The sequence below is a fragment of the Mesoplodon bidens genome (assembly GCF_964165515.1).
Source record: "Mesoplodon bidens genome assembly, chromosome: 3".
In the NCBI taxonomy this organism is placed as follows: domain Eukaryota; kingdom Metazoa; phylum Chordata; class Mammalia; order Artiodactyla; family Ziphiidae; genus Mesoplodon; species Mesoplodon bidens.
This window is the reverse complement of record NC_138178.1, coordinates 142,446,947-142,474,592: the sequence shown is the minus strand read 5'-3', so window position 1 is coordinate 142,474,592 and position 27,646 is coordinate 142,446,947. Positions and strand designations below refer to the sequence as shown.

General features: G+C 37.9%; 1 protein-coding gene across 10 annotated transcripts in view; it reads right to left on the bottom strand.

Moving 5' to 3' along the window:
- FUT8 (fucosyltransferase 8) overlaps positions 1-27,646 on the bottom strand; it is a 352,458-nt gene that overhangs the window by 62,905 nt on the left and 261,907 nt on the right. For all 10 annotated transcript variants that reach the window (XM_081229288.1, XM_081229292.1, XM_081229290.1 and 7 more), the window contains one exon: positions 2,003-2,240. In XM_081229288.1, the coding sequence (XP_081085414.1) occupies positions 2,003-2,240 (238 nt within the window). The remainder of the gene's footprint in view (positions 1-2,002; positions 2,241-27,646) is intronic.

Here is a 27,646-nt window from a genome sequence, read left to right as displayed (position 1 = left end):
TACAGACTACAATATGTATGAGGAAGGCTTACAATCAAACAAACCAAGTAACTAGTTGTAACATATAGGCACGGCCAACCTACACACTGAATTTGACAAGTCTAGTGAGACTAACCTTTTACTTTTTTATTAACTGACTGCTACTCAGAAAGCTGCCTCTCCCTAGAAACAGTAAAACATAAGAACTTTGTCCTACGCCAGCTATATGCTTCCACAATCAAAGAAACTTGAAACTGAACTAAGTCCACAAAATGAAAAAGTTAGCTACAGTGAGACTGACAGAGTTGCTTTTCCTGTATCTTCCTAACCTTGACACCTAATCTGTACCAGCTATAAACTACAGACCAGTCAATGGAAGAGGTAACCTCAAAACTAAAACTCAGGTAGGTTCTAGATGAATAGGTTCACTTTAAAATTTGAAGTGAGCTACAAAGAAAAAAATATGTTGATATACCGAATAAGGTTCCTAAATAATCCTACGGAAAACAAAACTCACATCACAAGATAATACTTTAAATCCATATAGCACATTTTATAGAGCAACTTAAAGCATTTTATAGAAATTACCCAACTGACTTTCTTGACACTTCTGTGAAGTCAAGTATTACCTGTATTTTCCAAAGAAGGCAAAAAGAAACAAAGGAACTAAAGTTACTTACTTTGCCAATGACATAGCTCTCTATTGCACATCTAGGGTTTTAACTTGTGAAAAAAGGTGCTCAGCTCCATGAGAAATTACATTAACTGAAATGCCTCAGCATTTTGGAAAATACTGGGCTTCTCACAAGACGTGAGCGCAGAGATAGTGTACTGACTTACTTAGCATTTCACCTGGTCACTTAGTTCAGTATCTGCCACACTGTCGGCACTCAATGAATAAGGGCTATTAAAGATAGCTAACAATTACTAGAGCTCATATATCAGGTACTGTGCGAAGCACACTATACATATTAGTTCATTTAATCCTACCAACAACTCAAAGAGGTAAGTAAGTTATTACTTTTCATTTTACTGATGAGGAAATGAAGGCCTAGGTTAAGTAACTTGCCCAAGATTAAAAAATGGTACAGCAAAGATTTTAACAAAGGTAGCCCAACTTGGGACCTTGTTTGAAGATTGTCCTTGTAGAAAGAACAAGAGACTAGCAGTAAGAAACTCTATCTATACTCTATTCCCTGTTTCACCAAGTCCTTGGAAAGAAGTGAAATTTCTTGCTAATCTTTGTATCTCTTCTCAGGCCTAGCATGGTACCTTAATCACATTATTCCTCATTAAATGTTTCCTGAATAAAATTAAAATCACATAAACAAATTAGGCTTCATTGTCCTCAACTGTAAAATGGAGATAAAGGTACCTGCACTGTCTGCCTAAGTAGTTCTCATAGTGTGGTCCCTGGACCTGGAAACTTCGTCAGAAATGCAAGTATCAGGCCCTACCCCAGGCCTATTGAATCAGAAAATAGTATTTTCTGATTCAAGGTGATTCTCACACATGCTGAAGTTTGAGAACCACCAGTCTACCTTAAAGGATAATTTGGAGGATCAAATGAGTACAATAATGTGAAAGCACCCAAAAAAGTGGAAGTATATCATCATCATAATCATTAAAGGAGTAAATTATGTTCCTTGAAAAAACTTAGTGATTTTGCTAGATCCGGATAAAAATGAACATCAGAAATGAAATTATCATGAGGGAATTCCCTGGTGGTCCAGTGGTTAGGACTCTGCACTTTCACTGCAGGGGGCATGGGTTTGATCCCTGGTCGGGGAACTAAAATCCCCACATGCTGTGTGGCACAGCAATAAAAAAAAAAGGAAGAAATTGATCATGAAACATTTTGTGAATAAAAATTATTATTCCAGATTTTATCTGGATAATGTATAGCATTCACAGATGCAGAGAAAAAGACGACTATGAGCCATAAGGTTGTATGTAGAAATCTGATAACTTGGTTATGCAGTGGTTCAACACAGAGAGATGACAAACTACACAGGCTTTTTACCTGACCAGTGTCCAGTGGAGATGCCAGATCTGTCCGTGCAGGTCTCACTTACAGGTCTAAACACAGTTTCCCATCCTCCAGTAGCATAGCGCCAATTGTGAGATTCCAAGATGAGTGTTCGCTGGGTGCCATATGCAATCATGAAGCAGTAGACCACATGATGGAGCTGACAGCCATAGCCACAGCCTTTGTTGATATTACACACTAGTTTCTTGGCTTTGCTGCAGTCCTTGGGATTCTGTCAGTAAGGAAGAGAAACAAAGGTGAAGGTTAGCTGTACTGAGAGGTTAACTTCTCTTTATAGGTGACAAATGTCAAAAATCATATAATAAGCCAGGACTAATCCAGTATATCTTATTAATTAAGCAAGGAATTCTGCTTTAAATTATATTTCAAAGAATCCACTGAAAATTTTATGTGCATACTTACGGAGATGGCAGTTAAAAAGACCAGTTACTTTGGAAACATCACTAAACGAACATGAAATTAAGCAGTTATGTTTTAAAAATATTCTTTCACTTCTCTATCACTCAGAACATGCAAGTATGATCTTCTCTGAACTCAAAGTTGCACACACTGAAATCTTTATGAAAGAAGCAAACTAGTTCACTTATTCCAGGTGCAGTTAGCATTCTGAGATTATTACCTTCACTGATGAAATAAATCATCTTAAAAGAAAAACTATAATTTAACTAATAATTCCAACTATTCCAGAATTCGAGATGTCACCAACAAAATGTACTTTTTCATTATGGAAGTAAAGCCACTGAGTAAAAGGATATCTGAGTTCAACAATTAAAAAATATCAGTCATGGGACTTTTTCACAAAACCAATGTTGATGATACCAGTAATTTTTAAAATAAAATGTAGAGCATGTTTTATATTAGATGTATTGAGAATGTGCTATGCCAGTTTTTGATCAGGAGATCCATTTTTCTATTTACATGTTTTGCTATAAGATGAATAGCAAGTAGTTAAAACATTTAATATTATCTAACAGTGGGTGCAATGGGGTTAAGCAAACGTGAAAAATTCTTTTTTCCCATTCTAAAGTTTCAATTCCACTGTAATTTGTATGGGCTGTTGCTAAATATCCCTAGGCATCTTAGTTCTTCAAATAAAAATTTGTTTTGACAAGGACTCCTTAGCCTGAGAAATTTTTCAAGCTGTTCTCTCTGCAAGGGAAGAGAAAGGATGGGTACCTTCAGGAACAGAATCTTTTCTTCCACATAGCAAGAAGAAAGGTAATCAGTTCTCAATTTATATGAGGCTTTAATAAAGCAGTTGCCAAACCACAAATCTACAACTATTTTCTAGGGATATCATCTGCTCTGTAAAGTAGAGCCCTAGAAACAAAAGCTAGGATGGTAAGGCTATAAAATGATTCTGAAAGAAACGCTGAAAAAGGAAAACGCCACACACCATTACTTTCAGAAGTATCTTTCATACTCAGGTATGCCACTGCAGGCTGGTCCTTTCAGATCAAAGCAGAACCTACACCATCAAGAGCCTTCTGAAGAGTTAGAGCCCTTATGAACCCAAGAGAGCCCAGATAAAATTCAGCAAGACAGGGCTTCCCTGGTGGCACAGTGGTTAAGAGTCTGCCTGCCGATGCAGGGGACACAGGTTCGTGCCCTGGTCCGGGAAGATCCCGCATGCCGCAGAGCGGCTAGGCCCGTGAGCCATGGCCGCTGAGCCTGCGTGTCCGGAGCCTGTGCTCCGCAACGGGACAGACCACGACAGTGAGAAGCCTGCGTACCGCAAAAAAAAAAAAAAAAAAAAAAAAAAAAATCAGCAAGACGTGGTCAATACTGTTTCCTCAGTCAAGTATTAGAGTTGCTGAATTCTCTTCACTTGAGACTTTGAACTCACGGCAGACTCCTAAGGCAATAAAGATCCCCACTCCAGGTGCTACAGCCACAAAAGAGTTAAGAAGAACAGAGGGGGTGTGATGTTGGAAGACCAATTTATCATTTACTTTCTTCTAATATTATACAAGGATCTGGGAATAAAGAATATTCAAAGCTTTATTATTAATTCAATAGTTAAGAGAGCAAAGAATATTGACATTTGTCAGATTTTTCATGAACTGTAAGAAATACAGCACTTGGAATATCTCTAAAATTCATATGAATGAAAATGTCCTTCATATATTTTTCAATAAACATTTCCTTTTACAACTGCTTTTAGATGTACAGAATTATTGCAGAGTTAGTACAGAGATCCCATATACCTCACAACCAGCTTCCCATATTATTATATCTTATATTAGTCTTCACATTTTTTAAAGGAAAAAAGAGTAAAGGAACATAATAATTGAAACAGATGAACTTTAGTTTTCAAACTGTAGATTTTTTACTTCAAGGAAGACACATCTGCATGAAAAAAAAAATACATCTACTGTGTTTCTTAAGAGTTTAATTAGAACCCAGTGTTTCTAGCACAAGAACTGAGGCCTAAGAGAAAGAAGAGGGTAATTTATGAAATGAAGCGTAATTAAAGAGTCTTAATGTGTCTCAAAGTAAGCTGAAGAGAGAATATATTAAATCTTTCTCTTATGTATTGATAACACAGAGAAAGGGAAAAAAATCTATTATGTATGGTTCTGGAATGAGAAAGGTCTACATATACAAGGTAACCAATGGAAGAGTCTAAGGCAGGAAGTGATAAGAGAAAATGAATGGCTGTTTGGAATGATAACAGTTAAACAAAACACTGAAAAAGCTCAGCGCCACAGCCCGATTTCTTACTGAAATAATATTTAAAAGTCTGCAAAATTCAAAGGATCTTGCTCATAAAAGATTCAGAAATAGGAGAGAGCAAGAAACAGAAAAAGTATATGTGTTTCTAACACAAGATTAGGCTCATCAGAACAAAGATCTAGAAAAAACAAGCAGATATATAAAAGGTAAACAAAGCAACAACTCAGATGGATAGGGATTTACTCCGATGGAAAGGAACCTTACAGAAAACCCCTTATCTGAGCTAAGTTTTTGTTATCCACCACTGTTATGAAGTAGCAACAAGTAAGAGATTTATGGGAGCCTATAAAAGGGAAACAGAGCCATTGTTATACATACATACATGCATATATATAATCTCCAAATTTCTTACCAAATAGACTGTTAATTACCACTGATCCTGGTTTTATACTTTTCTGTTGATGTCTGCAAAAAGCTTGAAGGTTTGTCTCATCCAGAAGCAATAATATAGAGAAGGTCCTCGTTACTAAAAGAAGCTTTACTTTAATCATGTTATCACTTTAACAGGGTAGCTATTTCTGATGATAAAATCTGTTTTTCATTTGCTTCTTGTGTGCCTAATCACTCTCTTGTATATTTCTCTACCTGTAACGCCAAAATGCAGGCAGATAGTTTTGTTCTATGTTATAATGCTTTATCTCTTTCCCCTCCCTCCCGTCTTATGGTACTCCCTCCACTCATCTCTCGCTCTCTCTCTCTCTCAGACACACACACACACTTGAAATATGATACACTCCAAGCAGATGTAGGCTCACTAGGAAGCACTTCTTATTCGTGAGTGGGAGATGGGGAAATACAGATTGAAAATGCTACCCTGTAAGTCCCCTGGGAGAGCATCCTACTTCTCCGTCCTTCTGCCTTGAGTACCACCCACTGATCAAGTATAGGTGAACGTTTGTTCACTTAATAAATATTTATTAAGCACTTAACTTATACAAGGAAACTTGGGAGATGACAATCCAATAGAATAAGAAATTATATACATAAATAACTACAATAGACAATTGAAATGTTTTAAGACCATGGTAAACAAGGAATTAAGGAATGGAAGAGGAAAAAAAAGTCACTTTCAGCTGAACTGGAAAGGGCTATGAATAAAACTGCATTTAAAATAAATCTTTAAGATATAATTTATTGTGCTTATGAAATGCTAAGTAAATGTACTTTTTCCATTATTCAATGGAGGCCTATATTGCAAAGAATAATTGTGAAGGGCAAGGTAAAATTACTTTATAAACTCTACATATTATATTTATAACATAGAATTTTTGTATACAGGGCCTTCTTAAAGTCAGACTCATCAATAGGCACATGCATTCTTGCTTCTTTCGATGATGATGTTATTTAAGCTTTAGAATAGGAGGCAAATTTGTCAAAATTACTTAAGACAACGTGTTCTAGCTGAAGAACTGCAGAGGTTTAAGATACAATTTTTTTTCTAATTCAAGCTCTGTTATGAATTCAGTTGTGTGATTTTGCTTTAATTTGGTAATTTAAAATTGAGATAAAAATTACCTCCCTCCATAACCTCTTCCTGCTCACCCATCCTTCCATCTCAGAGACACTATGAGGCTAAAATACATGCTATATGCTCAAAACTAATTCAAACATACTTCTCATTTATCCTCATAATCTCAAGAGACATTACTTCACACTGGATAAATGAACTACTTTCTTGCATTTAGTGCTACAAGGTGGCCCAATCATGGGCCCTTGTAAGCTAACAATGTTATGTAACATTTTTACAGTTATAATTCTGCAGCAAAGCTGTCACCATAGGACATGTAAGAAACAAGGACTTAAGATAAAATGGGGTTCTTCTGTATTCAGTTTCCTTTTGTTCAGCTCTTTTAAAAAATTTTAACACTATCTGAGGCATTTCTTATGATGCTGTTAGTTTCCAAGAACAACCCTGTCTCAACAGAACTGAAAACCACATTTGCTCTCACTGTCCTATAAGTCAACATTGGGAAGTATATTTAAATCAATATTCCTCTAACTAACACAGTATATTAAAGGAAGCAGCAACTCTTTTTTTTTTTTTTTTTTGCCGTACGCGGGCCTCTCACTGCTGCGGCCTCTCCCGTTGCGGAGCACAGGCTCTGGACGCAGAGGCTCAGCGGCCATGGCTCACGGGCCCAGCCGCTCCGTGGCATGTGCAGACCGGGGCACGAACCCGCGTCCCCTGCATCGGCAGGCGGACTCCCAACCACTGCACCACCAGGGAAGCCCACAAGCAGCAACTCTTAAACCTAAATGATTACTAATCCACTAAAGGCACCATCAAAATGCTAAAATATCTATTTTACTTTGGTTACAAATATGAAAATAGTCACTCTTGGATATATTTCAAATAAGGAAGCCAGATAATTTCTACTTTGCTAAAAAAGAATAATTTGGAATCAACTAGTAAACCACAAGCATTATTATATTACTTAGGCACTGCTAGGATTTAGAGGTTTCTACTTCCTTCACTTAGTAAATTAGTAGTAATTGTGAATTAATGATATAATATTACAAAATATAGTACTGATTCCATGGCTTTTAAATTAAATCACAGATAAAGCCTTTTGCCAGGACTATTTAGATTTTCCATATAAATTAAAGCCTTTTCAGAGGAAAATTTTCCAGCCACAATGTAATTTCCCTCACTTATCTGCCCAGTTACTACAGACCAAAACACTGCAGAAAAAGCCTAAATCAACAACAAACAGAAAGCATTTAGTCAATATAAATTGGTATACTATCTCCAGGCATCTCTTGCAAAGAAAAAATGCTCTATAACAATTAGTTCAGAAGAACTGCATGTACAGAGACAAAGGTGATGTCAAATCCACTGTCACAAAAATACACTAATTGGTGGCAAGCCAAAATTTAGAATTCAGGTCTCTTAATCCATCGCCCAGTGCTCTTATACCGTCCCCCCGCCCCATGATGTCTTCAATACAAGATGCAGCAAGAAACACAGGCTCAGAGCACTTACCTGGTCATTGTTTCCCCAGATTTATGGATGTGTACTTGACAAATAAAAATTGATTATATTTAAGGTGTACGGCATGATGTTTAAAAATATGTAAACACTGAAATGATCACCATCGTCGAGCTAATTAACATATCTATCACCTCACACAGTTACGATTTATTTTTTGGTGGGGAGAACAGTTAAGATCAACTCTCAGCAAATTTCAAGTATACAATACAGTATTAATAACTACAGACTTCCGGGTAAGATGGCGCAAGAGTAAGACGCGGAGATCACCTTCCTCCCCACGGATACACCAGAAATACAGCTACACGTGGAACAACTCCTACAGAACACCTACTGAACGCTGGCAGAAGACCCCAGACCTCCCAAAAGGCAAGAAACCCCCCACATACCTGGGTAGGGCAAAGCGGAGAGATACCCACACAGAGGATCGGTGCCGAGCGGCACTCACCAGCCCGAGAGGCTTGTCTGCTCGCCTGCCAGGGCGCGCAGCGCTGGAAGCTGAGGCTCGGGCTTCGGTCGGAGCGCAGGGAGAGGACTGGGGCTGGCGGCGAGAACTCAGCCTGAAGGGGGCTAGTGTGCCACGGCTGGCCGGGAGGGAGTCCGGGAAAACTCTGGAGCTGCCGAAGAGGCAAGAGACTTTTTCTTCCCTCTTGGTTTCCTGGTGCGCGAGGAGAGGGGATTAAGAGCGCTGCTTAAAGGGGCTCCACAGAGGGGCGCGAGTCGCGACTGAAAGCGCGGAGCCCAGTGACGGGCGTGGGACGCTGGGGCTGCTGCTGCCGCCGCCAAGAAGCCTGTGTGCGAGCGCAGGTCACTGCCCACACCGACCTTCCGGGAGCCTGTGCAGCACGCCACTGCCGGGGTCCCGGGATCCAGGGGCGGCTTCCCTGGGAGAACGCACGGCGCGCCTCGGGCTGGTGCAACGTCACGCCGACCTCTGCCGCTGCAGGCTCGCCCCGCACTCCGTGCCCCTCCCTCCCGCCCGGACTGAGTGAGCCAGAGTCCCCGAAGAGGCTGCTCCTTTAACCCTGTCCTGTCTGAGCGAAGAACAGACGCCCTCCAGCGACCTACACGCAGAGGCGGGGCCAAATCCAAAGCTGAGACCCAGGAGCTGTGAGAACAAAGAAGAGAAAGGGAAACCTCTCCCAGCAGCCTCAGAAGCAGCGGATTAAAGCTCCACAATCAACTTGATGTACCCTGCATCTGTGGAATACCTGAATAGACAACACATCATCCCAAATTGAGGAGCCCGGAGTCAGTGCTGTGCCTCTGAGGTGGGAGAGCCAACTTCAGGACACTGGTCCACAAGAGACCTCCCAGCTCCACATAATATCAAACGGCAAAAATCTTCCAGAGATCTCCATCTCAACACCAGCACCCAGCTTCACTCAACGACCAGCAAGCTACAGTGCTGGACACCCTAAGCCAAACAACTAGCAAGACAGGAACACAACGCCACCCATTAGCAGAGAGGTGGCCTAAAATCATAAAAAGTCTGCAGACACCCCAAAACACACCACCAGACGTGGACCTGCCCACCAGAAAGACAAGATCCAGCCTCATCCACCAGAACACAGGCACTAGTCCCCTCCACCAGGAAGCTTACACAACCCACTAAACCAACCTTAGCCACTGGGGACAGACACCAAAAACAACGGGAACTACGAACCTGCAGCCTGCAAAAAGGAGACCCCAAACACAGTAACATAAGCAAAATGAGAAGACAGAAAAACACACAGCAGGAGAAGGAGCAAGATAAAAACCCACCAGACCTAACAAATGAAGAGGTAATAGGCAGTCTACCTGAAAAAGAATTCAGAATAATGATGGTAAAGATGATCCAAGATTCTATTTCCCAGATCCAAAATCTTGGAAATAGCATAGACAAAATGCAAGAAACAGTTAACAAGGACCTAGAAGAACTAAAGATGAATCAAGCATCGATTAAAAACACAATACATGAAATAAAAAATACTCTAGATGGGATCAATAGCAGAATAACTGAGGCAGAAGAACGGATAAGTGAGGTGGAAGATAAAATAGTGGAAATAACTGCTGCAGAGCAAAATAAAGAAAAAAGAATGAAAAGAACAGAGGACAGTCTCAGAGACCTCTGGGACAACATTAAACGCACCAACATTCGAATTATAGGGGTTCCAGAAGAAGAAGAGAAAAAGAAAGGGACTGAGAAAATATTTGAAGAGATTATAGTTGAAAACTTCCCTAATATGGGAAAGGAAATAGTTAATCAAGTCCAGGAGGCACAGAGAGTCCCATACAGAATAAATCCAAGGAGAAATACGCCAAGACACATATTAATCAAACTGTCAAAAATTAAACACAAAGAAATCATATTAAAAGCAGCAAGGCAAAAACAACAAATAACACACAAGGGAATCCCCATCAGGATAACAGCTGATCTCTCAGCAGAAACTCTACAAGCCAGAAGGGAGTGGCAGGACATAATTAAAGTGATGAAGGAGAAAAACCTGCAACCAAGATTACTCTACCCAGCAAGGATCTCATTCAGATTTGATGGAGAAATTAAAACCTTTACAGACAAGCAAAAGCTGAGAGAGTTCAGCACCACCAAACCAGCTTTACAACAAACGCTAAAGGAACTTCTCTAGGCAAGAAACACAACAGAAGTAAAAGACCTACAATAACGAACCCAAAACAATTAAGAAAATGGGAACAGGAACATACATATCGATAATTACCTTAAATGTAAATGGACTAAATGCTCCCACCAAAAGATACAGATTGGCTGAATGGATACAAAAACAAGACCCATATATATGCTGTCTACAAGAGACCCACTTCAGACCTAGAGACACATACAGACTGAAAGTAAGGGGATGGAAAAAGATATTCCATGCAAATGGAAACCAAAAGAAAGCTGGAGTAGCAATTCTTATATCAGACAAAATAGACTTTAAAATAAAGACTACTAGAAGAGACAAAGAAGGACACTACCTAATGATCAAGGGATCGATCCAAGAAGAAGATATAACAATTATAAATATTTATGCACCAAACATAGGAGCACCTCAATACATAAGGCAAATACTAACAGCCATAAAAGGAGAAATCGACAGTAACACAATCATAGTAGGGGACTTTAACACCCCACTTTCACCAATGGACAGATCATCCAAAATGAAAATAAATAAGGAAACACAAGCTTTAAATGATACATTAAACAAGATGGACTTAATTGATATTTATAGGACATTCCATCCAAAAACAACAGAATACACATTTTTCTCAAGTGCTCATGGAACATTCTCCAGGATAGATCATATCTTGGGTCACAAATCAAGCCTTGGTAAATTTAAGAAAATTGAAATTGTATCAAGTATCTTTTCCGACCACAATGCTATGAGACTAGATATCAATTACAGGAAAAGAGCTGTAAAAAATACAAACACATGGAGGCTAAACAATACACTACTTAATAACAAAGTGATCACTGAAGAAATCAAAGAGGAAATTTAAAAATACCTAGAAACAAATGACAATGGAGACACGACGACCCAAAACCTATGGGATGCAGCAAAAGCAGTTCTAAGGGGGAAGTTTATAGCAATACAATCCCACCTTAAGAAACAGGAAACATCTCGAATAAACAACCTAACCTTGCACCTAAAGCAATTAGAGAAAGAAGAACAAAAACATCCCAAAGTTAGCAGAAGGAAAGAAATCATAAAAATCAGATCAGAAATACATGAAAAAGAAATGAAGGAAACGATAGCAAAGATCAATAAAACTAAAAGCTGGTTCTTTGAGAAGATAAACAAAATTGATAAACCATTAGCCAGACTCATCAAGAAAAAAAGGGAGAAGACTCAAATCAATAGAATTAGAAATGAAAAAGGAGAAGTAACAACTGACACTGCAGAAATACAAAAGATCATGAGAGATTACTATAAGCAACTCTATGCCAATAAAATGGACAACCTGGAAGAAATGGACAAATTCTTAGAAATGCAAAACCTGCCAAGACTGAATCAGGAAGAAATAGAAAATATGAACAGACCAATCACAAGCACTGAAATTGAAACTGTGATAAAAAACCTTCCAACAAACAAAAGCCCAGGACCAGATGGCTTCACAGGCGAATTCTATCAAGCATTTAGAGAAGAGCTAACACCTATCCTTCTGAAACTCTTCCAAACTATAGCAGAGGGAGGAACACTCCCAAACTCATTCTACGAGGCCACCATCACCTTGATACCAAAACCAGACAAGGATGTCACAAAGAAAGAAAACTACAGGCCAATATCACTGATGAACATAGATGCAAAAATCCTCAACAAAATACTAGCAAACAGAATCCAACAGCACATTAAAAGGATCATACACCATGATCAAGTGGGGTTTATTCCAGGAATGCAAGGATTCTTCAATATACGCAAATCAATCAACGTGATACACCATATTAACAAATTGAAGGAGAAAAACCATATGATCATCTCAATAGATGCAGAGAAAGCTTTCGACAAAATTCAACACCCATTTATGATAAAAACCCTGCAGAAAGTAGGCATAGAGGGAACTTTCCTCAACATAATAAAGGCCATATATGACAAACCCACAGCCAACATCGTCCTCAATGGTGAAAAACTGAAACCGTTTCCACTAAGATCAGGAACAAGACAAGGTTGCCCACTCTCACCACTCTTATTCAACCTAGTTTTGGAAGTTTTAGCCACAGCAATCAGAGAAGAAAAGGAAATAAAAGGAATCCAAATTGGAAAAGAAGAAGTAAAGCTGTCACTGTTTGCAGATGACATGATACTATACATAGAGAATCCTAAAGATGCTACCAGAAAACTACTAGAGCTAATCAATGAATTTGGTAAAGTTGCAGGATACAAAACTAATGCACAGAAATCTCTGGCATTCCTATATACTAATGATGAAAAATCTGAAAGTGAAATCAAGGAAACACTCCCATTTACCACTGCAACAAAAAGAATAAAATATCTAGGAATAAACCTCCCTAAGGAGACAAAAGACCTGTATGCAGAAAATTATAAGACCCTGATGAAAGAAATTAAAGATGATACAAATAGATGGAGAGATGTACCATGTTCTTGGATTGCAAGAATCAACATTGTGAAAATGACTCTACTACCCAAAGCAATCTACAGATTCAATGCAATCCCTATCAAACTATCAATGGAATTTTTCACAGAACTAGAACAAAAAATTTCACAATTTGTATGGAAACACAAAAGACCCCGAATAGCCAAAGCAATCTTGAGAACGAAAAACGGAGCTGGAGGAGTCAGGCTCCCTGACTTCAGACTATACTACAAAGCTACAGTAATCAAGACAGTATGGTACTGGCACAAAAACAGAAAGATAGATCAATGGAACAGGATAGAAAGCCCAGAGTTAAACCCACGGACATATGGTCACCTTATCTTTGATAAAGGAGGCAGGAATGTACAGTGGAGAAAGGACAGTCTCTTCAATAAGTGGTGCTGGGAAAACTGGATAGGGACATGTAAAAGTATGAGATTAGACCACTCCCTAACACCATACACAAAAATAAGCTCAAAATGGATTAAAGACCTAAATGTAAGGCCAGACACTATCAAACTCTTAGAGGAAAACATAGGCAGAACACTCTATGACATAAATCACAGCAAGATCCTTTTTGACCCACCTCCTAGAGAAATGGAAATAAAGACAAAAATAAACACATGGGACCTAATGAAACTTAAAAGCTTTTGCACAGCAAAGGAAACCATAAACAAGACCAAAAGACAACCCTCAGAATGGGAGAAAATATTTGCAAATGAAGCAACTGACAAAGGATTAATCTCCAAAATTTATAAGCAGCTCAGGCAGCTCAATAACAAAAAAACAAACAACCCAATCCAAAAATGGGCAGAAGACCTAAATAGACATTTCTCCACAGAAGATATACAGACTGCCAACAAACACATGAAAGGATGCTCAACATCTTTACTCATTAGAGAAATGCAAATCAAAACTACAATGAGATATCATCTCACACCAGTCAGAATGGCCATCATCAAAAAATCTAGAAACAATAAATGCTGGAGAGGGTGTGGAAAAAAGGGAACCCTCTTGCACTGCTGGTGGGAATGTGAATTGGTACAGCCGCTATGGAGAACGGTATGGAGGTTCCTTAAAAAACTACAAATAGAACTACCATATGACCCAGCAATCCCACTACTGGGCATATACCCTGAGAAAACCATAATTCAAAAAGAGACATGTACCAAAATGTTCATAGCAGCCCTATTTACAATAGCCCGGAGATGGAAACAACCTAAGTGTCCATCATCAGATGAATGGATAAAGAAGATGTGGCACATATATACAATGGAATATTACTCAGCCATAAAAAGAAATGAAATTGAGCTATTTGTAATGAGGTGGATGGACCTAGAGTCTGTCATACAGAGTGAAGTAAGTCAGAAAGAGAAAGACAAATACTGTATGCTAACACATATATATGGAATTTAAGAAAAAAAAATGTCATGAAGAACATAGGGGTAAGACAGGAATAAAGACACAGACCTACTAGAGAATGGACTTGAGGATATGGGGAGGGGGAAGGGTAAGCTGTGACAAAGTGTAAGAGCGGCATGGACATATATACACTACCAAACGTAAGGTAGATAGCTAGTGGGAAGCAGCCGCATAGCACAGGGAGATCAGCTCGGTGCTTTGTGACCGCCTGGAGGGGTGGGATAGGGAGGGTGGGAGGGAGACGCAAAAGGGAGGGGATATGGAAACATATGTATATGTATAACTGATTAAATTTGTTATAAAGCAAAAAATAAATAAATAAATAACTACAGTCACCATGCTGCACATTAGTTCTCTAGAACTTATTCAACCCACATAACTGAACCTTCGTACCATTTGATCAACATCTCCCCCTTTCCCCCACCTTCCTGACCCTGATAATTACTGTTCTACTCTCTGCTTTTATGAATTTTTTAGACTGCACATGTAAGTGAGATCATGCAGTATTTGTCTTTTTTGTGTCTTATTTCATTTACCATAATGTCCTCCAGGCTCATCCATGTTGTTGTAAATAGCAGAATTTTCTCTTTTGTTATGGCTGAATAACATTCCATTGCTGTTTGTATACACACACACACACACATTTTCTTTATCCATTCATCCACTGATAGAACCATAAGTTGTTTCCATACCTTGGCTATTCTGAATAATGCTGCAATGAACATGCGGGTGCAGATATCTCTTTGAGATACTGATTTCATTTCCTTCAGATAACATACTCAAAAGTGGGATTGCTGGAATCATATAGTAGTTCTATTTTTAATTTTTTGAGGAACCTCTATATTGTTTTCCATAATTGCCATACCAATTTACATTTCCACCAACAGGAATGGGGACAAAGGTTTCCCTCTTTCCACATCCTCCACAACACTTATTATCTTTTGCCTTTTTTGATAATAGCCATTCTAACAATTATAAGGTGATATGTCTCTTTGTAGTTTTGATTTGCATTTCCCTAATGATTAGTGATGTTGAGCATATGGATGTTGACCCTCCATATGTCTTTTGAGAAATGTCAGTTTAGGTTTTCAGCCCATAATATGATCAGGTTATTTGGTTTTTTGCTATTGAGTTGAATTCCTTACATATTTTGGATGTTAACCCCTTACCAGATATCTAGTTTACAAATACTTTCTCCCATTCCACAGATTGCCTTTCAATTTTGTTGTTTCGTTTGCTGTACAGAAGCTTTTCAGTTTGATCTAGTTCCACTTGTTGAATTTTTATTGTTGTTGTTGTTGCTTGTGCTTTTGGTGTCATATCTAACAAAATCAAATGTCATGGAGATTTCCCCCTTTGTTTTCTTCTAGTAGTTTTAGAGTTTTAGGTCTTACATTTAAGGATTAAGAATCAGGACCCTGGGGATCCTTCCAGCTCCTAATAGCATTCCTTCTATAGGGAGGAGTTAAACCACAGATAGCTCCTATTTCCGATAAAGAAAGGTCACTCAAGGAATGAGCCAGGTAAGTTAAATTTTATTCTGCTCTTTGTCTGCTCTAATCATAAGACTAAACAGTTTTTAATTTGCTTGTTTAAAAAGATTTGCAACATCTAGCTTTAAAAAGATTTGCAACATCTAGCTTCTCAATAATGAAGAAAAGATTCATTAATAGCATGGTGAAAGCACTTCATTGTACTGGAAACAATTTGATTTTATTCCTCTAAGATTATTTTCAAAACCAAAGCAGAAGATGTAATGAAGCAAACAAAAGAATTGAAGTACTACACAGTGGTAATTAAAATAAAGACTCTGGGCATAGTTAACCATGAAAGAGAAAGTTAAAAAGCATTCTCATTTTTAAAAGCCAAGACCAGAAATCATTGTCTCTTAACATATTAAACAAGAATATTTTCATAGCAAAGTTAAAGGTAGTTTCAAGGTGTGTTTTCCACCCCTCTGGCAGAGAACAATCTGTTTTAAGTAGTAAGAACAACACAATAGCTGACCCATAAGTAGGCCACCCAGTGCTTCAGGAAATCAATTTCCCTGGGGTATTTTATAAAACTTCAAGAGTATAAACTTAATGGAGAAAAGATATCAAGATACATAGTTTACAGGCTATTATCCTGATGGATTGAAGCAAAAGGTAGATAGTTATTATACAGTTATAGAAGAGGCAAGCATCTTCTTGGTAAGTAAAGACAATTAATTGGCTTACTTTAAATGCATTTTTTAAACTTCTGCTCTTTGCCTAGAAGTCTCTATTGAATGTCTGGAAGCCATTTTTTAAAAGACAAATTCTACAGATCCAGTTGAAAGCATGTGGGGAATTTCTTCTACTAATGGTCTTTGAGACAGTATTCTGTCATCTCTGGGTATTCCAGGTAGTCTCTAAAAAACCTCTATCTCAGGTTCAAGTACATCAGAGCAACCTTGGTAATACTGTCTGCTTCCATAAGGGCCACAAAGAGAAGGCAGAGAAAGAATGAGATGCATCCAAGTTTAATTCTCTCATTCAAAATCTAATGTAAACACAACTCCCTCCAAGGCTAGAGAAGAAAAGTTAAGTTACCTGAGGAGCCAGATTCTGCCAATCCTACATAAATGCATAGAAGATCTATCTCCTCAAGCATCTTCAATATTTCTCCAAGTTTATAGCCTGATTCCCAGGTCTCAGAACCAGCTGAACTGGTCAGATTAAAAATAGCATGCTTACAAAATTACGGTTGAATTTCAGAAAGGCTCTCCACCCACCATCATTTTACTTAACAGGATTCATGGGGTTCTCTCCTCAAAATCAAAATACAGGCATGCTATGGCAGGCAGACACTCTCTTAAAAAAAAAGAGGGAGACAGGAAAAGGGGAGAGGAAGTAGTAGTATGGGAAAGAGGGAGGAGGAAAGGAGAAGAAGGGAGGGAAAGCTGGAAGAGAGAAGAGAGAGAGAGGGAAGAGGGAAGAGGAGGAGGGGGTGGGGGTGGGGTGGGCAGCGGAAGAAGGGGGGAGAAGGAGAAAGAAGGAGAAAAGTAAAAGCAAGCTCCAGAATGGTTAACTCTGACTTATACAGGATTCAAAAACAAAGTAGATAGCAGACACAGAAGAGAAACACTGGCTGGAACTTTGTTCTTGTGCAAAGGCTGCTGCAGGTGCTTCGTTTTTTGTTTTAAATAAAAGTCAAAATAACTTACACTGTTTTGCCAGCTCTTCCATTCTGCAAAATGTCATTCTTCAAGGTAGAAATGGTACTTATAGCATTTGCCTACTCACTGGCTTTTAAATCAAACCATCAACAATAATTAACCCAGATGTCAAATCTTGCTACTTTTTCTCCTGGAGAGAGGCTTTGCTCCACTTCTCCATGCAGCTAGCCATGCACTGAGAATCCACTATTAGCAGAGCAGAAATTTCTTTGGAATCCCTGGTTATTATTATTATTATTGTTATTTTGATTAAAAGAACCCAACCTGTTAAGATCTCTTTTCTCACTGCCTCAGTTTAACACTGCTCTAACCAATTCATGTTATCTTCTTTACTTTTGAAAATCTTAGACTCTGTATTTTTTTGCTGTTTATTTGTAAATAACTTAAGACCCTTAATAAATTGCAAAAACAGTAGAGTTACTGTGTACTTTCCACACAGCTTTCCCCAATGAGAACATCTTACTTAACCACAGTACATTATCAACATCAGGAAATGGACATTACACAACATTATTAACTATAATATAGGCCTTATTTGGATTCACCAGTTTTTACATGCACTCAATTTTTTTTTTTTTGGTATAGTACTATCAAAACATGTAGAGACTCATGTAACCATTACCATAATCAGGATATAAACTGCTGCATCAAAACAAAGAAATTCTCATACACTATCCCCTTTAGGGTCACACCCTTCCCCAAACCTTAATCCCAGGGAACCAGTGATCTCTGTTCTCCAGAACCAATGATCTCTTTTATCACCTGGCATAATGCTCTTAAGATCCATCCAAGTTATTATGTGTATCAGTAGTACATTCCTTTTTATTGCTGGGTAGTATTCTGCTATGTGGAATGTACCACAGTTAATTCACCCATTGAAGGACATTTGGGTTGTTTTCAGGTTTTGATTATTACAAATTAAGTTGTCATGTATATGAGTGTACAGATTTTTGTGTGGACATGAGTTTTCATTTCTCTAGGATGAGAATACAGCAGTATAACTGCCGAATCACACGATAAGGACATGTTTAACTTTACAGCAAACTGCCAAACTATTTCCCAGAATGGCTGTACCATTTTATATTCCCATGAAGAATCTATGAGAGAGCTGGTTGCTCAGCATTACTTTAGCCATTCTGATAGGTGTGTAGTGGTATCTCATTATGTTTTTAAGTTGCATTCCCCTAATAGTTTATGATTTTGAACATCTTTTCATGTGCTTATTTGTTATCCATATTTACCCTTTGGTAAAGTTGTCTATTCAAAACTTTTACCCATTTTTTGACTGGATTGTTTCTTGCTGTTGAGATTAGAGAGTTCTTAATACATTCTGGATACAGGACCTTTCTTGGATGTGTGATTTGCAAAGACTTTCTCCCAGCCTATGGTCTGTCTTTTCATCTTCTTTAACAGGGTAATATCCTCAGATCAAAAGTTTTTAATTTTGATAAAAGTCCAATTTACTTTTTTTTTCTTTTATGAACCATTCTTTTGGTGTCACGTTTAATAACTTTTAGCCTAAGTCACAAAGATTTATTCCAAAGATTTTCTTTATAGTTTTATGTATAGAAAGTTTTATATGTCACATTTATTTTATCTGTCAGATTTACTATCCATTTTGAGTTAAATTTTAAGTAAAGTGTGAGGTTTAGGTCAAGGTTCATTTTTTGCTTATGAGATGTCCAATGATTCCAACATCATTTATTGAAAAGACTATGCTTCCTCCACTGGATTGCTTTTGTACCTCTCTTAAAAATCAATTGCCCGCTCATAGGTATATACTCGAACTGAAAACTGATACTCAAACACATACATGTGGAGGCATATCATAGCAGTGCTCAAATAGCAAAAGGCAGAAACAGCCCAAATGTCCATCAGTGAATGAATGGACAAATATTGGTATATCCATACAACGGAATGTTATTCAGCCATAAAAAGGAATGAAGTACTAACACAAGCTACAACATGTATGAAACTTGAAAATATTATGCCAAGTGAAAGAAGCCAGACAGAAAAGGTCACATGTTGTATGATTCCATTTACATGAAATATTCAGAATAGGAAAATCCATAGAGAATGCATATTGGTGGTTTCCAGAGGCTGGGGGAAGGGGAAAATGGGGGAATGGAGATCCAATGCTTAATGGGTATGGAGTTTTCTTTTGAGTTGATGAAATATTTGGGGACTAGATAGAGGCAGCACTTGCATAACCTTGTGAATGCACTAAGTGCCACTGAATTGTTCACTTTAAGATGGTTAATTTGATGTTATGTAAATTTCACCTCAACGGAAAAAAAGGAAGTTAGGGTACCTGTGTGGGTTTATTTTAGACTCTGTTCTGTTCCACTGATCTAAATGTCTAACCCTCCTCCAACACCATACGCTATCTTGATTATTTTAGCTCTACTTGTAAGTCTTAAAGGTAGAAAGTGTGATTCCTCTAACTTTATACTTCTTTCTCAAAATTGCTTTAGCTATTTTAGTTATTTTGTCTTTCTATTTAAATTTTGAAATCAATTTGCCTATACATACAAGAAGAAAAAGACTTGCTAGAGTTCTGATGGGAATTGTGTTAAGCCTATGGATCAAATCGGGAAGAACTGGCAGCTTTTCTATGCTGAGTCTTCCAACCCATGAACACAATATGTCCACTCATTCATTTAGGTCTTCCTTCATCAGCATTACACAAGTATTTTAAGTATTGCTTTTTCATTTTTACGAATAAGTGTAAATGGCATGATGGCATAAAATTTTGGTTTCTAATTGTTTCTTGCTGAGATGTAGAAGTATGATTAATTTTTGTGTTCTGACCATATATCCTGTGACTTTGCTAAATTCACTTAAATGTTCTAGGAGTTTTATTATCGTGTGGTTGTTGTTTTTTGGTAGATTATTTGGGACTTTTCTATGCAGACAATCATGTCATTTGCAAATACAGACAATTTTTTTTCTTCCTAGTATGTATGCCATTTATTTCTTTGTCTTGCCTTACTGCCCTGCACAGAACTTCCATTACTATGCTGAACAGGAGTGGTGAGAGCAGACACCCTTGCCTCATTCCAATTTTAGGGGAAAAGCCTATGGAAATAGTCTCTCACCATTAAGTGTGATATTACCTGTAGGCTGTTACCTGAAGATGCTTTTTTAACAGACTGAAGAATGTCCCTTCTATTCCTAGTCTGCAGAGTGTTTCACCATGAATGGATGTTGGATTTTGTCAACATTTTTTTATCATATGTCAACATATTTTTTATCATTTTAATATACATATCATGACCGAGTAGGGTTATTCCAGAAAAGCAAAACTGGTTAAGTATTCAAAATTCATTCAATGTAACCACATTAACAGTTTAAAGAAGAACTATATGATCACACCAATTAATAAAGAAAAAGCATTTGACAAAATCTAACACCTATTCCTGCTTTCCTGTGCATGATTTGAACTTCATTTAGTATTCAATTTTGGTTCGGCTATAGTGTTTATTTTTTTAAAGTACATAGCGTCATAGAGTATTTTAAATGGCTGCTCTGGGGATTACAATTTATATACACATAGTTTATTACAATTTACTCATACCAACATTTTACTGTTTCAAGTGGAATGTAGAAACCTTGCTATAACTTTTAGGTCTGTTTACTCTCTCCCCTTTTGTCTTAAAAATTACCTTTATATCTCAGGGAAAACTGAGAATGAAAAAAAATTACACTGAAAACTATATCAGACAATATTTTAAATTTTACTTTTTACCATCAAACCATTTAAAAAACTTAAGGGGAGGAAACTAGTCAGTTACCCTGTATCTACTCTTTCATTTGTACTTTTTTCATTCCTGATAGTCCATGTTTCCTTCTGTCATCACTTTCTGTCTGAAGAATTTCCTTTTTATTTTATTTTATTTATTTATTTATTTATTTTGCGTTACATGGGCCTCTCACTGTTGTGGCCTCTCCCGTTGCAGAGCACAGGCTCCGGACGCGCAGGCTCAGCGGCCATGGCTCACGGGACCAGCCGCTCCGCGGCACATGGGATCCTCCCAGACCGGGGCACGAACCCGCGTCCCCTGCATTGGCAGGCGGACTCTCAACCACTGCGCCACCAGGGAGGCCCTAGAATTTCCTTTTTTACAACAAGTCTGCTGGCAAAAAACTCTCTTAGTTTTCCTTCATCTGAAAATGTCTTTATCTCATATTTTCACTGGACGAAGAATTCTATGTTGATAGTTCTTTACTTTTGGCACTTTAAATATGTCTTACTACTTCTTTCTGGCCTCCATGTTTTCTGATTCAGATGCATTGTAGGTAATGAACTGCTTTGCTCTGGCTGCTTTAAAGAATTTTTTCTTTGTCTTTAGTTTTCAGCAAATTACTTATAAAGTGTCTGGGAATGGATTACTTTGGGTTTTTCCCTTTAGGAGTTTGCTCAACTTCCTGAATATGTTGGTTTGCCAAATTTAGGAAGTTTTCAATCACTTTGTCAATCCTTCACTCTTAATTCTCTCTGAGACTCCAAAGATAACAAACATAAAAAAAAAAAATTGTTATTGCCCCACAGATCCCTGAGGCCCTGTTTACTTTTTTAAAAATCTTTATTCTCTCTGTTGCTGGAGTGCATAATTTCCATTGATCTAACTTCAAGTGCAGTGATTCTTTCTTCTGTTAAAGCTATTCTATTATGAGCCAGTTTTTTTTTACTGAGGTTATTATATTTTTTCAGTTCTAAAACTTCTATTTGGTTTTTCCATGTATCATCTATTTCTTTACTGAGGCTTTCTATTTTTTTACTTGTTTCAAGTCTGTAATTGCTTATTGGAGCATTTTCATTATTACAGCTTCTTTAAAATCCTTGTCAGGTTATTCCAACATCTGTGTCATCTCAGTGTGGTGTCTGCTGATTACCTTTTTTTTTTTTATTAGTCTCTGCTTTACAACAAAGTGAATCAGTCATACATATACATCTGTTCCCACATCCCCTCCCTCCTGCGTCTCCCTCCCTCCCACCCTCCCCATCACACCCCTCCAGGCGGCCACAAAGCACCGAGTCGATCCCCCCGTGCCACACGGTCACCCCCCACCATCCACCCACCCCACACCCGGCAGTGGATACACATCCATGCCTCTCCCCCGCCCCATCACAGCCCACCCCCCCATATCCCCAAGCCCACCCCCAGTAGGTCTGTGTCTCTATTCCTGTTTTACCCCTAAGTTCTTCATGACAGTTTTTTTCTTAAATTCCATATATATGTGTTAGCATACGGTATTTGTCTTTCTCTTTCTGACTTACTTCACTCTGTATGACAGACTCTAGGTCTATCCACCTCATTACAAATAGCTCAGTTTCGTTTCTTTTTATGGCTGAGTAATATTCCATTGTATATATGTGCCACATCTTCTTTATCCATTCATCCGATGATGGACACTTGGGTTGATTCCATCTCAGGGCTATTGTGAATAGAGCTGCAATGAATATTTTGGTACATGTCTCTTTTTGAATTATGGTTTTCTCAGGGTATATGCCTAGTAGTGGGATTGCTGGGTCATATGGTAGTTCTATTTGTAGTTTTTTAAGGAACCTCCATACTGTTCTCCATAGCGGCTGTACCAATTCACATTCCCACCAGCAGTGCAAGAGTGTTCCCTTTTCTCCACACCCTCTCCAGCATTTATTGTTTCTAGATTTCTTCATGATGGCCAATCTGACTGGTGTGAGATGATATCTCACTGTAGTTTTGATTTGCATTTCTCTAATGAATAATGATGTTGAGCATTCTTTCATGTGTTTGTTGGCAGTCTGTATATCTTCTTTGAAGAAATGTCCATTTAAGTCTTCCGCGCATTTTTGAATTGGGTTGTTTGTTTTTTTGCTATTGAGCTGCATGAGCTGCTTATAAATTTTGGAGATTAATCCTTTGTCAGTTGCTTCATTTGCAAATATTTTCTCCCATTCTGAGGGTTGTCTTTAGGTCTTGTTTATGGTTTCCTTTGCTGTGCAAAAGCTTTGAAGTTTCATTAGGTCCCATGTGTTTATTTTTGTCTTTATTTCCATTTCTCTAGGAGGTGGGTCCAAAAGGATCTTGCTGTGATTTACGTCATAGAGTGTTCTGCCTATGTTTTCCTATAAGAGTTTGATAGTTTCTGGCCTTACATTTAGGTCTTTAATCCATTTTGAGCTTATTTTGTGTATGGTGTTAGGGAATGATCTAATCTCAAACTTTTACATGTCCCTGTCCAGTTTTCCCAGCACCACTTATTGAAGAGGCTGTCCTTTCTCCACTGTACATTCCAGCCTCCTTTATCAAAGATAAGGTGACCATATGTGCGTGGGTTTATCTCTGGGCTTTCTATCCTGTTCCATTGATCTATCTTTCTGTTTTTGTGCCATTACCACACTGTCTTGATTACTGTAGCTTTGTAGTATAGTCTGAAGTCAGGGACCCTGACTCCTCCAGCTCCGTTTTTCGTTCTCAAGATTGCTTTGGCTATTCGGGGTCTTTTGTTTTTCCAAACAAATGTTGAAATTTTTTGTTCTAGTTCTGTGAAAAATGCCAGTGGTAGTTTGATAGGGATTGCATTGAATCTGTAGATTGCTTTGGGTAGTAGAGTCATTTTCACAATATTGATTCTTCCAATCCAGGAGCATGGTATATCTCTCCATCTATTTGTATCATCTTTAATTTCTTTCATCAGTGTCTTATAACTTTCTGCATACAGGTCTTTTGTCTCCTTAGGTAGGTTTATTCCTAGATATTTTATTCTTTTTGTTGCAATGGTAAATGGGAGTGTTTTCTTGATTTCACTTTCAGATTTTTCATCATTAGTGTACAGGAATGCCAGAGATTTCTGTGCATTAATTTTGTATCCTGCAACTTTACCAAATTCATTGATTAGCTCTAGTAGTTTTCTGGTAGCATCTTTAGGATTCTCTATGTATAGTATCATGTCATCTGCAAACAGTGACAGCTTTACTTCTTCTTTTCCAATTTGGATTCCTTTTATTTCCTTTTCTTCTCTGATTGCTGGGGCTAAAACTTCCAAAACTAAGTTGAATAAGAGTGGTGAGAGTGGACAGCCTTGTCTTGTTCCAGATCTTAGTGGAAATGGTTTCAGTTTTTCACCATTGAGGACGATGTTGGCTGTGGGTTTGTCATATATGGCCTTTATTATGTTGAGGAAAGTTCCCTCTATGTCTACTTTCTGCAGGGTTTTTATCATAAATGGGTGTTGAATTTTGTCGAAAACATCCTCTGCATCTATTGAGATGATCATATGGTTTTTCTCCTTCAATTTCTTAATATGGTGTATCACACTGATTGATTTGCATATATTGAAGAATCCTTGCACTCCTGGAATAAACCCCACTTGATCATGGTGTATGATCCTTTTAATGTGCTGTTGGATTCTGTTTGTTAGTATTTTGTTGAGGATTTTTACATCTATGTTCATCAGTGATATTGGCCTGTAGTTTTCTTTCTTTGTGACATCCTTGCCTGGTTTTGGTATCAAGGTGATGGTGGCCTCGTAGAATGAGTTTGGGAGTGCTCCTCCCTCTGCTATATTTTGGAAGAGTTTGAGAAGGATAGGTGTTAGCTCTTCTCTAAATGTTTGATAGAATTAGCCTGTGAAGCCATCTGGTCCTGGGCTTTTGTTTGTTGGAAGATTTTTAATCACAGTTTCAATTTCAGTGCTTGTGATTGGTCTATTCATATTTTCTATTTCTTCCTGATTCAGTCTTGGCAGGTTGTGCGTTTCTAAGAATTTGTCCATTTCTTCCAGGTTGTCCATTTTATTGGCATAGAGTTGCTTGTAGTAATCTCTCATGGTCTTTTGTATTTCTGCAGTGTCAGTTGTTACTTCTCCTTTTTCATTTCTAATTCTATTGATTTGAGTCTTCTCCCTTTTTTCCTTGATGAGTCTGGCTAATGGTTTATCAATTTTGTTTATCTTCTCAAAGAACCAGCTTTTAGTTTTATTGATCTTTGCTATTGTTTCCTTCATTTCTTTTTCACTTATTTCTGATCTGATCTTTATGATTTCTTTCCTTCTGCTAACTTTGGGGGTTTTTTGTTCTTCTTTCTCTAATTGCTTTAGATGCAGGGTCAGGTTGTTTACTCGAGATGTTTCCTGTTTCTTAAGGTGGGATTGTATTGCTATAAACTTCCCCCTTAGAACTGCTTTTGCTGTGTCCCATAGGTTTTGGGTCGTCGTGTCTCCATTGTCATTTGTTTCTAGGTATTATTTTTATTTCCTGTTTGATTTCTTCAGTGATCACTTCGTTATTGAGTAGTGTATTGTTTAGCCTCCATGTGTTTGTATTTTTTACAGATCTTTTCCTGTAATTGATGTCTAGTCTCATAGCATTGTGGTCGGAAAAGATACTTGATACAATTTCAATTTTCTTAAATTTACCAAGGCTTGATTTGTGACCCAAGATATGATCTATCCTGGAGAATGTTCCATGAGCACTTGAGAAAAATGTGTATTCTGTTCTTTTTGGATGGAATGTCCTATAAATATCAGTTAAGTCCATCTTGTTTAATGTAACATTTAAAGCTTGTGTTTCCTTATTTATTTTCATTTTGGATGATCTGTCCATTGGTGAAAGTGGGGTGTTAAAGTCCCCTACTATGATTGTGTTACTGTCGATTTCCCCTTTTATGGCTGTTAGTATTTGCCTTATGTATTGAGGTGCTCCTATGTTGGGTGCATAAATATTTACAAGTGTTATATCTTCATCTTGGATTAATCCCTTGATCATTATGTAGTGTCCTTCTTTGTCTCTTCTAATAGTCTTTATTTTAAAGTCTATTTTGTCTGATATAAGAATGCTACTCCAGCTTTCTTTTGATTTCCATTTGCATGGAGTATCTTTTTCCATCCCCTTACTTGCAATCTGTATGTGTCTCGAGGTCTGAAGTGGGTTTCTTTTAGACAGCATATATATGGGTCTTGTTTTTGTATCCATTCAGCCAATCTGTGTCTTTTGGTGGGAGCATTTAGTCCATTTACATTTAAGGTAATTATCGATATGTATGTTCCTATTCCCATTTCCTTAATCGTTTTGGGTTAGTTATTGTAGGTCTTTTCCTACTGTTGTGTTTCTTGCCTAGAGAAGTTCCTTTAGCATTTGTTGTAAAGCTGGTTTGGTGGTGCTGAACTCTCTCAGCTTTTGCTTGTCTGTAAAGGTTTTAATTTCTCCATCAAATCTGAATGAGATCCTTGCTGGGTAGAGTAATCTTGGTTGCAGGTTTCTCTCCTTCATCACTTTAATTATGTCCTGCCACTCCCTTCTGGCTTGTAGAGTTTCTGCTGAGAGATCAGCTGTTAACCTGATGGGGATTCCCTTGTGTGTTATTTGTTTATTTTTCCCTTGCTGCTTTTAATATGATTTCTTTGTGTTTAATTTTTGACAGTTTGATTAATATGTGTCTTGGTGTATTTCTCCTTGGATTTGTTCTGTATGGGACTCTCTGTGCCTCCTGGACTTGATTAACTATTTCCTTTCCCATATTAGGGAAGTTTTCAACTATAATCTCTTCAAATATTTTCTCAGTCCCTTTCTTTTTCTCTTCTTCTTCTGGAACCCCTATAATTCGAATGTTGGTGTGTTTAATGTTGTCCCAGAGGTCTCTGAGACTGTCCTCTGTTCTTTTCATTGTTTTTTCTTTATTTCGCTCTGCAGCAGTTATTTCCACTATTTTATCTTCCACCTCACTTATCCGTTCTTCTGCCTCAGTTATTCTGCTATTGATCGCATCTAGAGTATTTTTCATTTCATTTATTGTGTTTTTAATCGATACTTGATTCATCTTTAGTTCTTCTAGGTCCTTGTTAACTGTTTCTTGCATTTTGTCTATTCTATTTCCAAGATTTTGGATCATGGAAATAGAATCTTGGATCATCTTTACTATCATTATTCTGAATTCTTCTTCAGGTAGACTGCCTATTACCTCTTCATTTGTTAGGTCTGGTGGGTTTTTATCTTGCTCCTTCACCTGCTGTGTGTTTTTCTGTCTTCTCATTTTGCTTATTTTACTGTGTTTGGGGTCTCCTTTTTGCAGGCTGCAGATGCGTAGTTCCTGTTGTTTTTGGTGTCTGTCCCCAGTGGCTAAGGTTGTTTCAGTAGGTTGTGTAGGCTTCCTGGTGGGGGGGACTAAAGCCTGTGTTCTGGTGGTTGAGGCTCGATCTT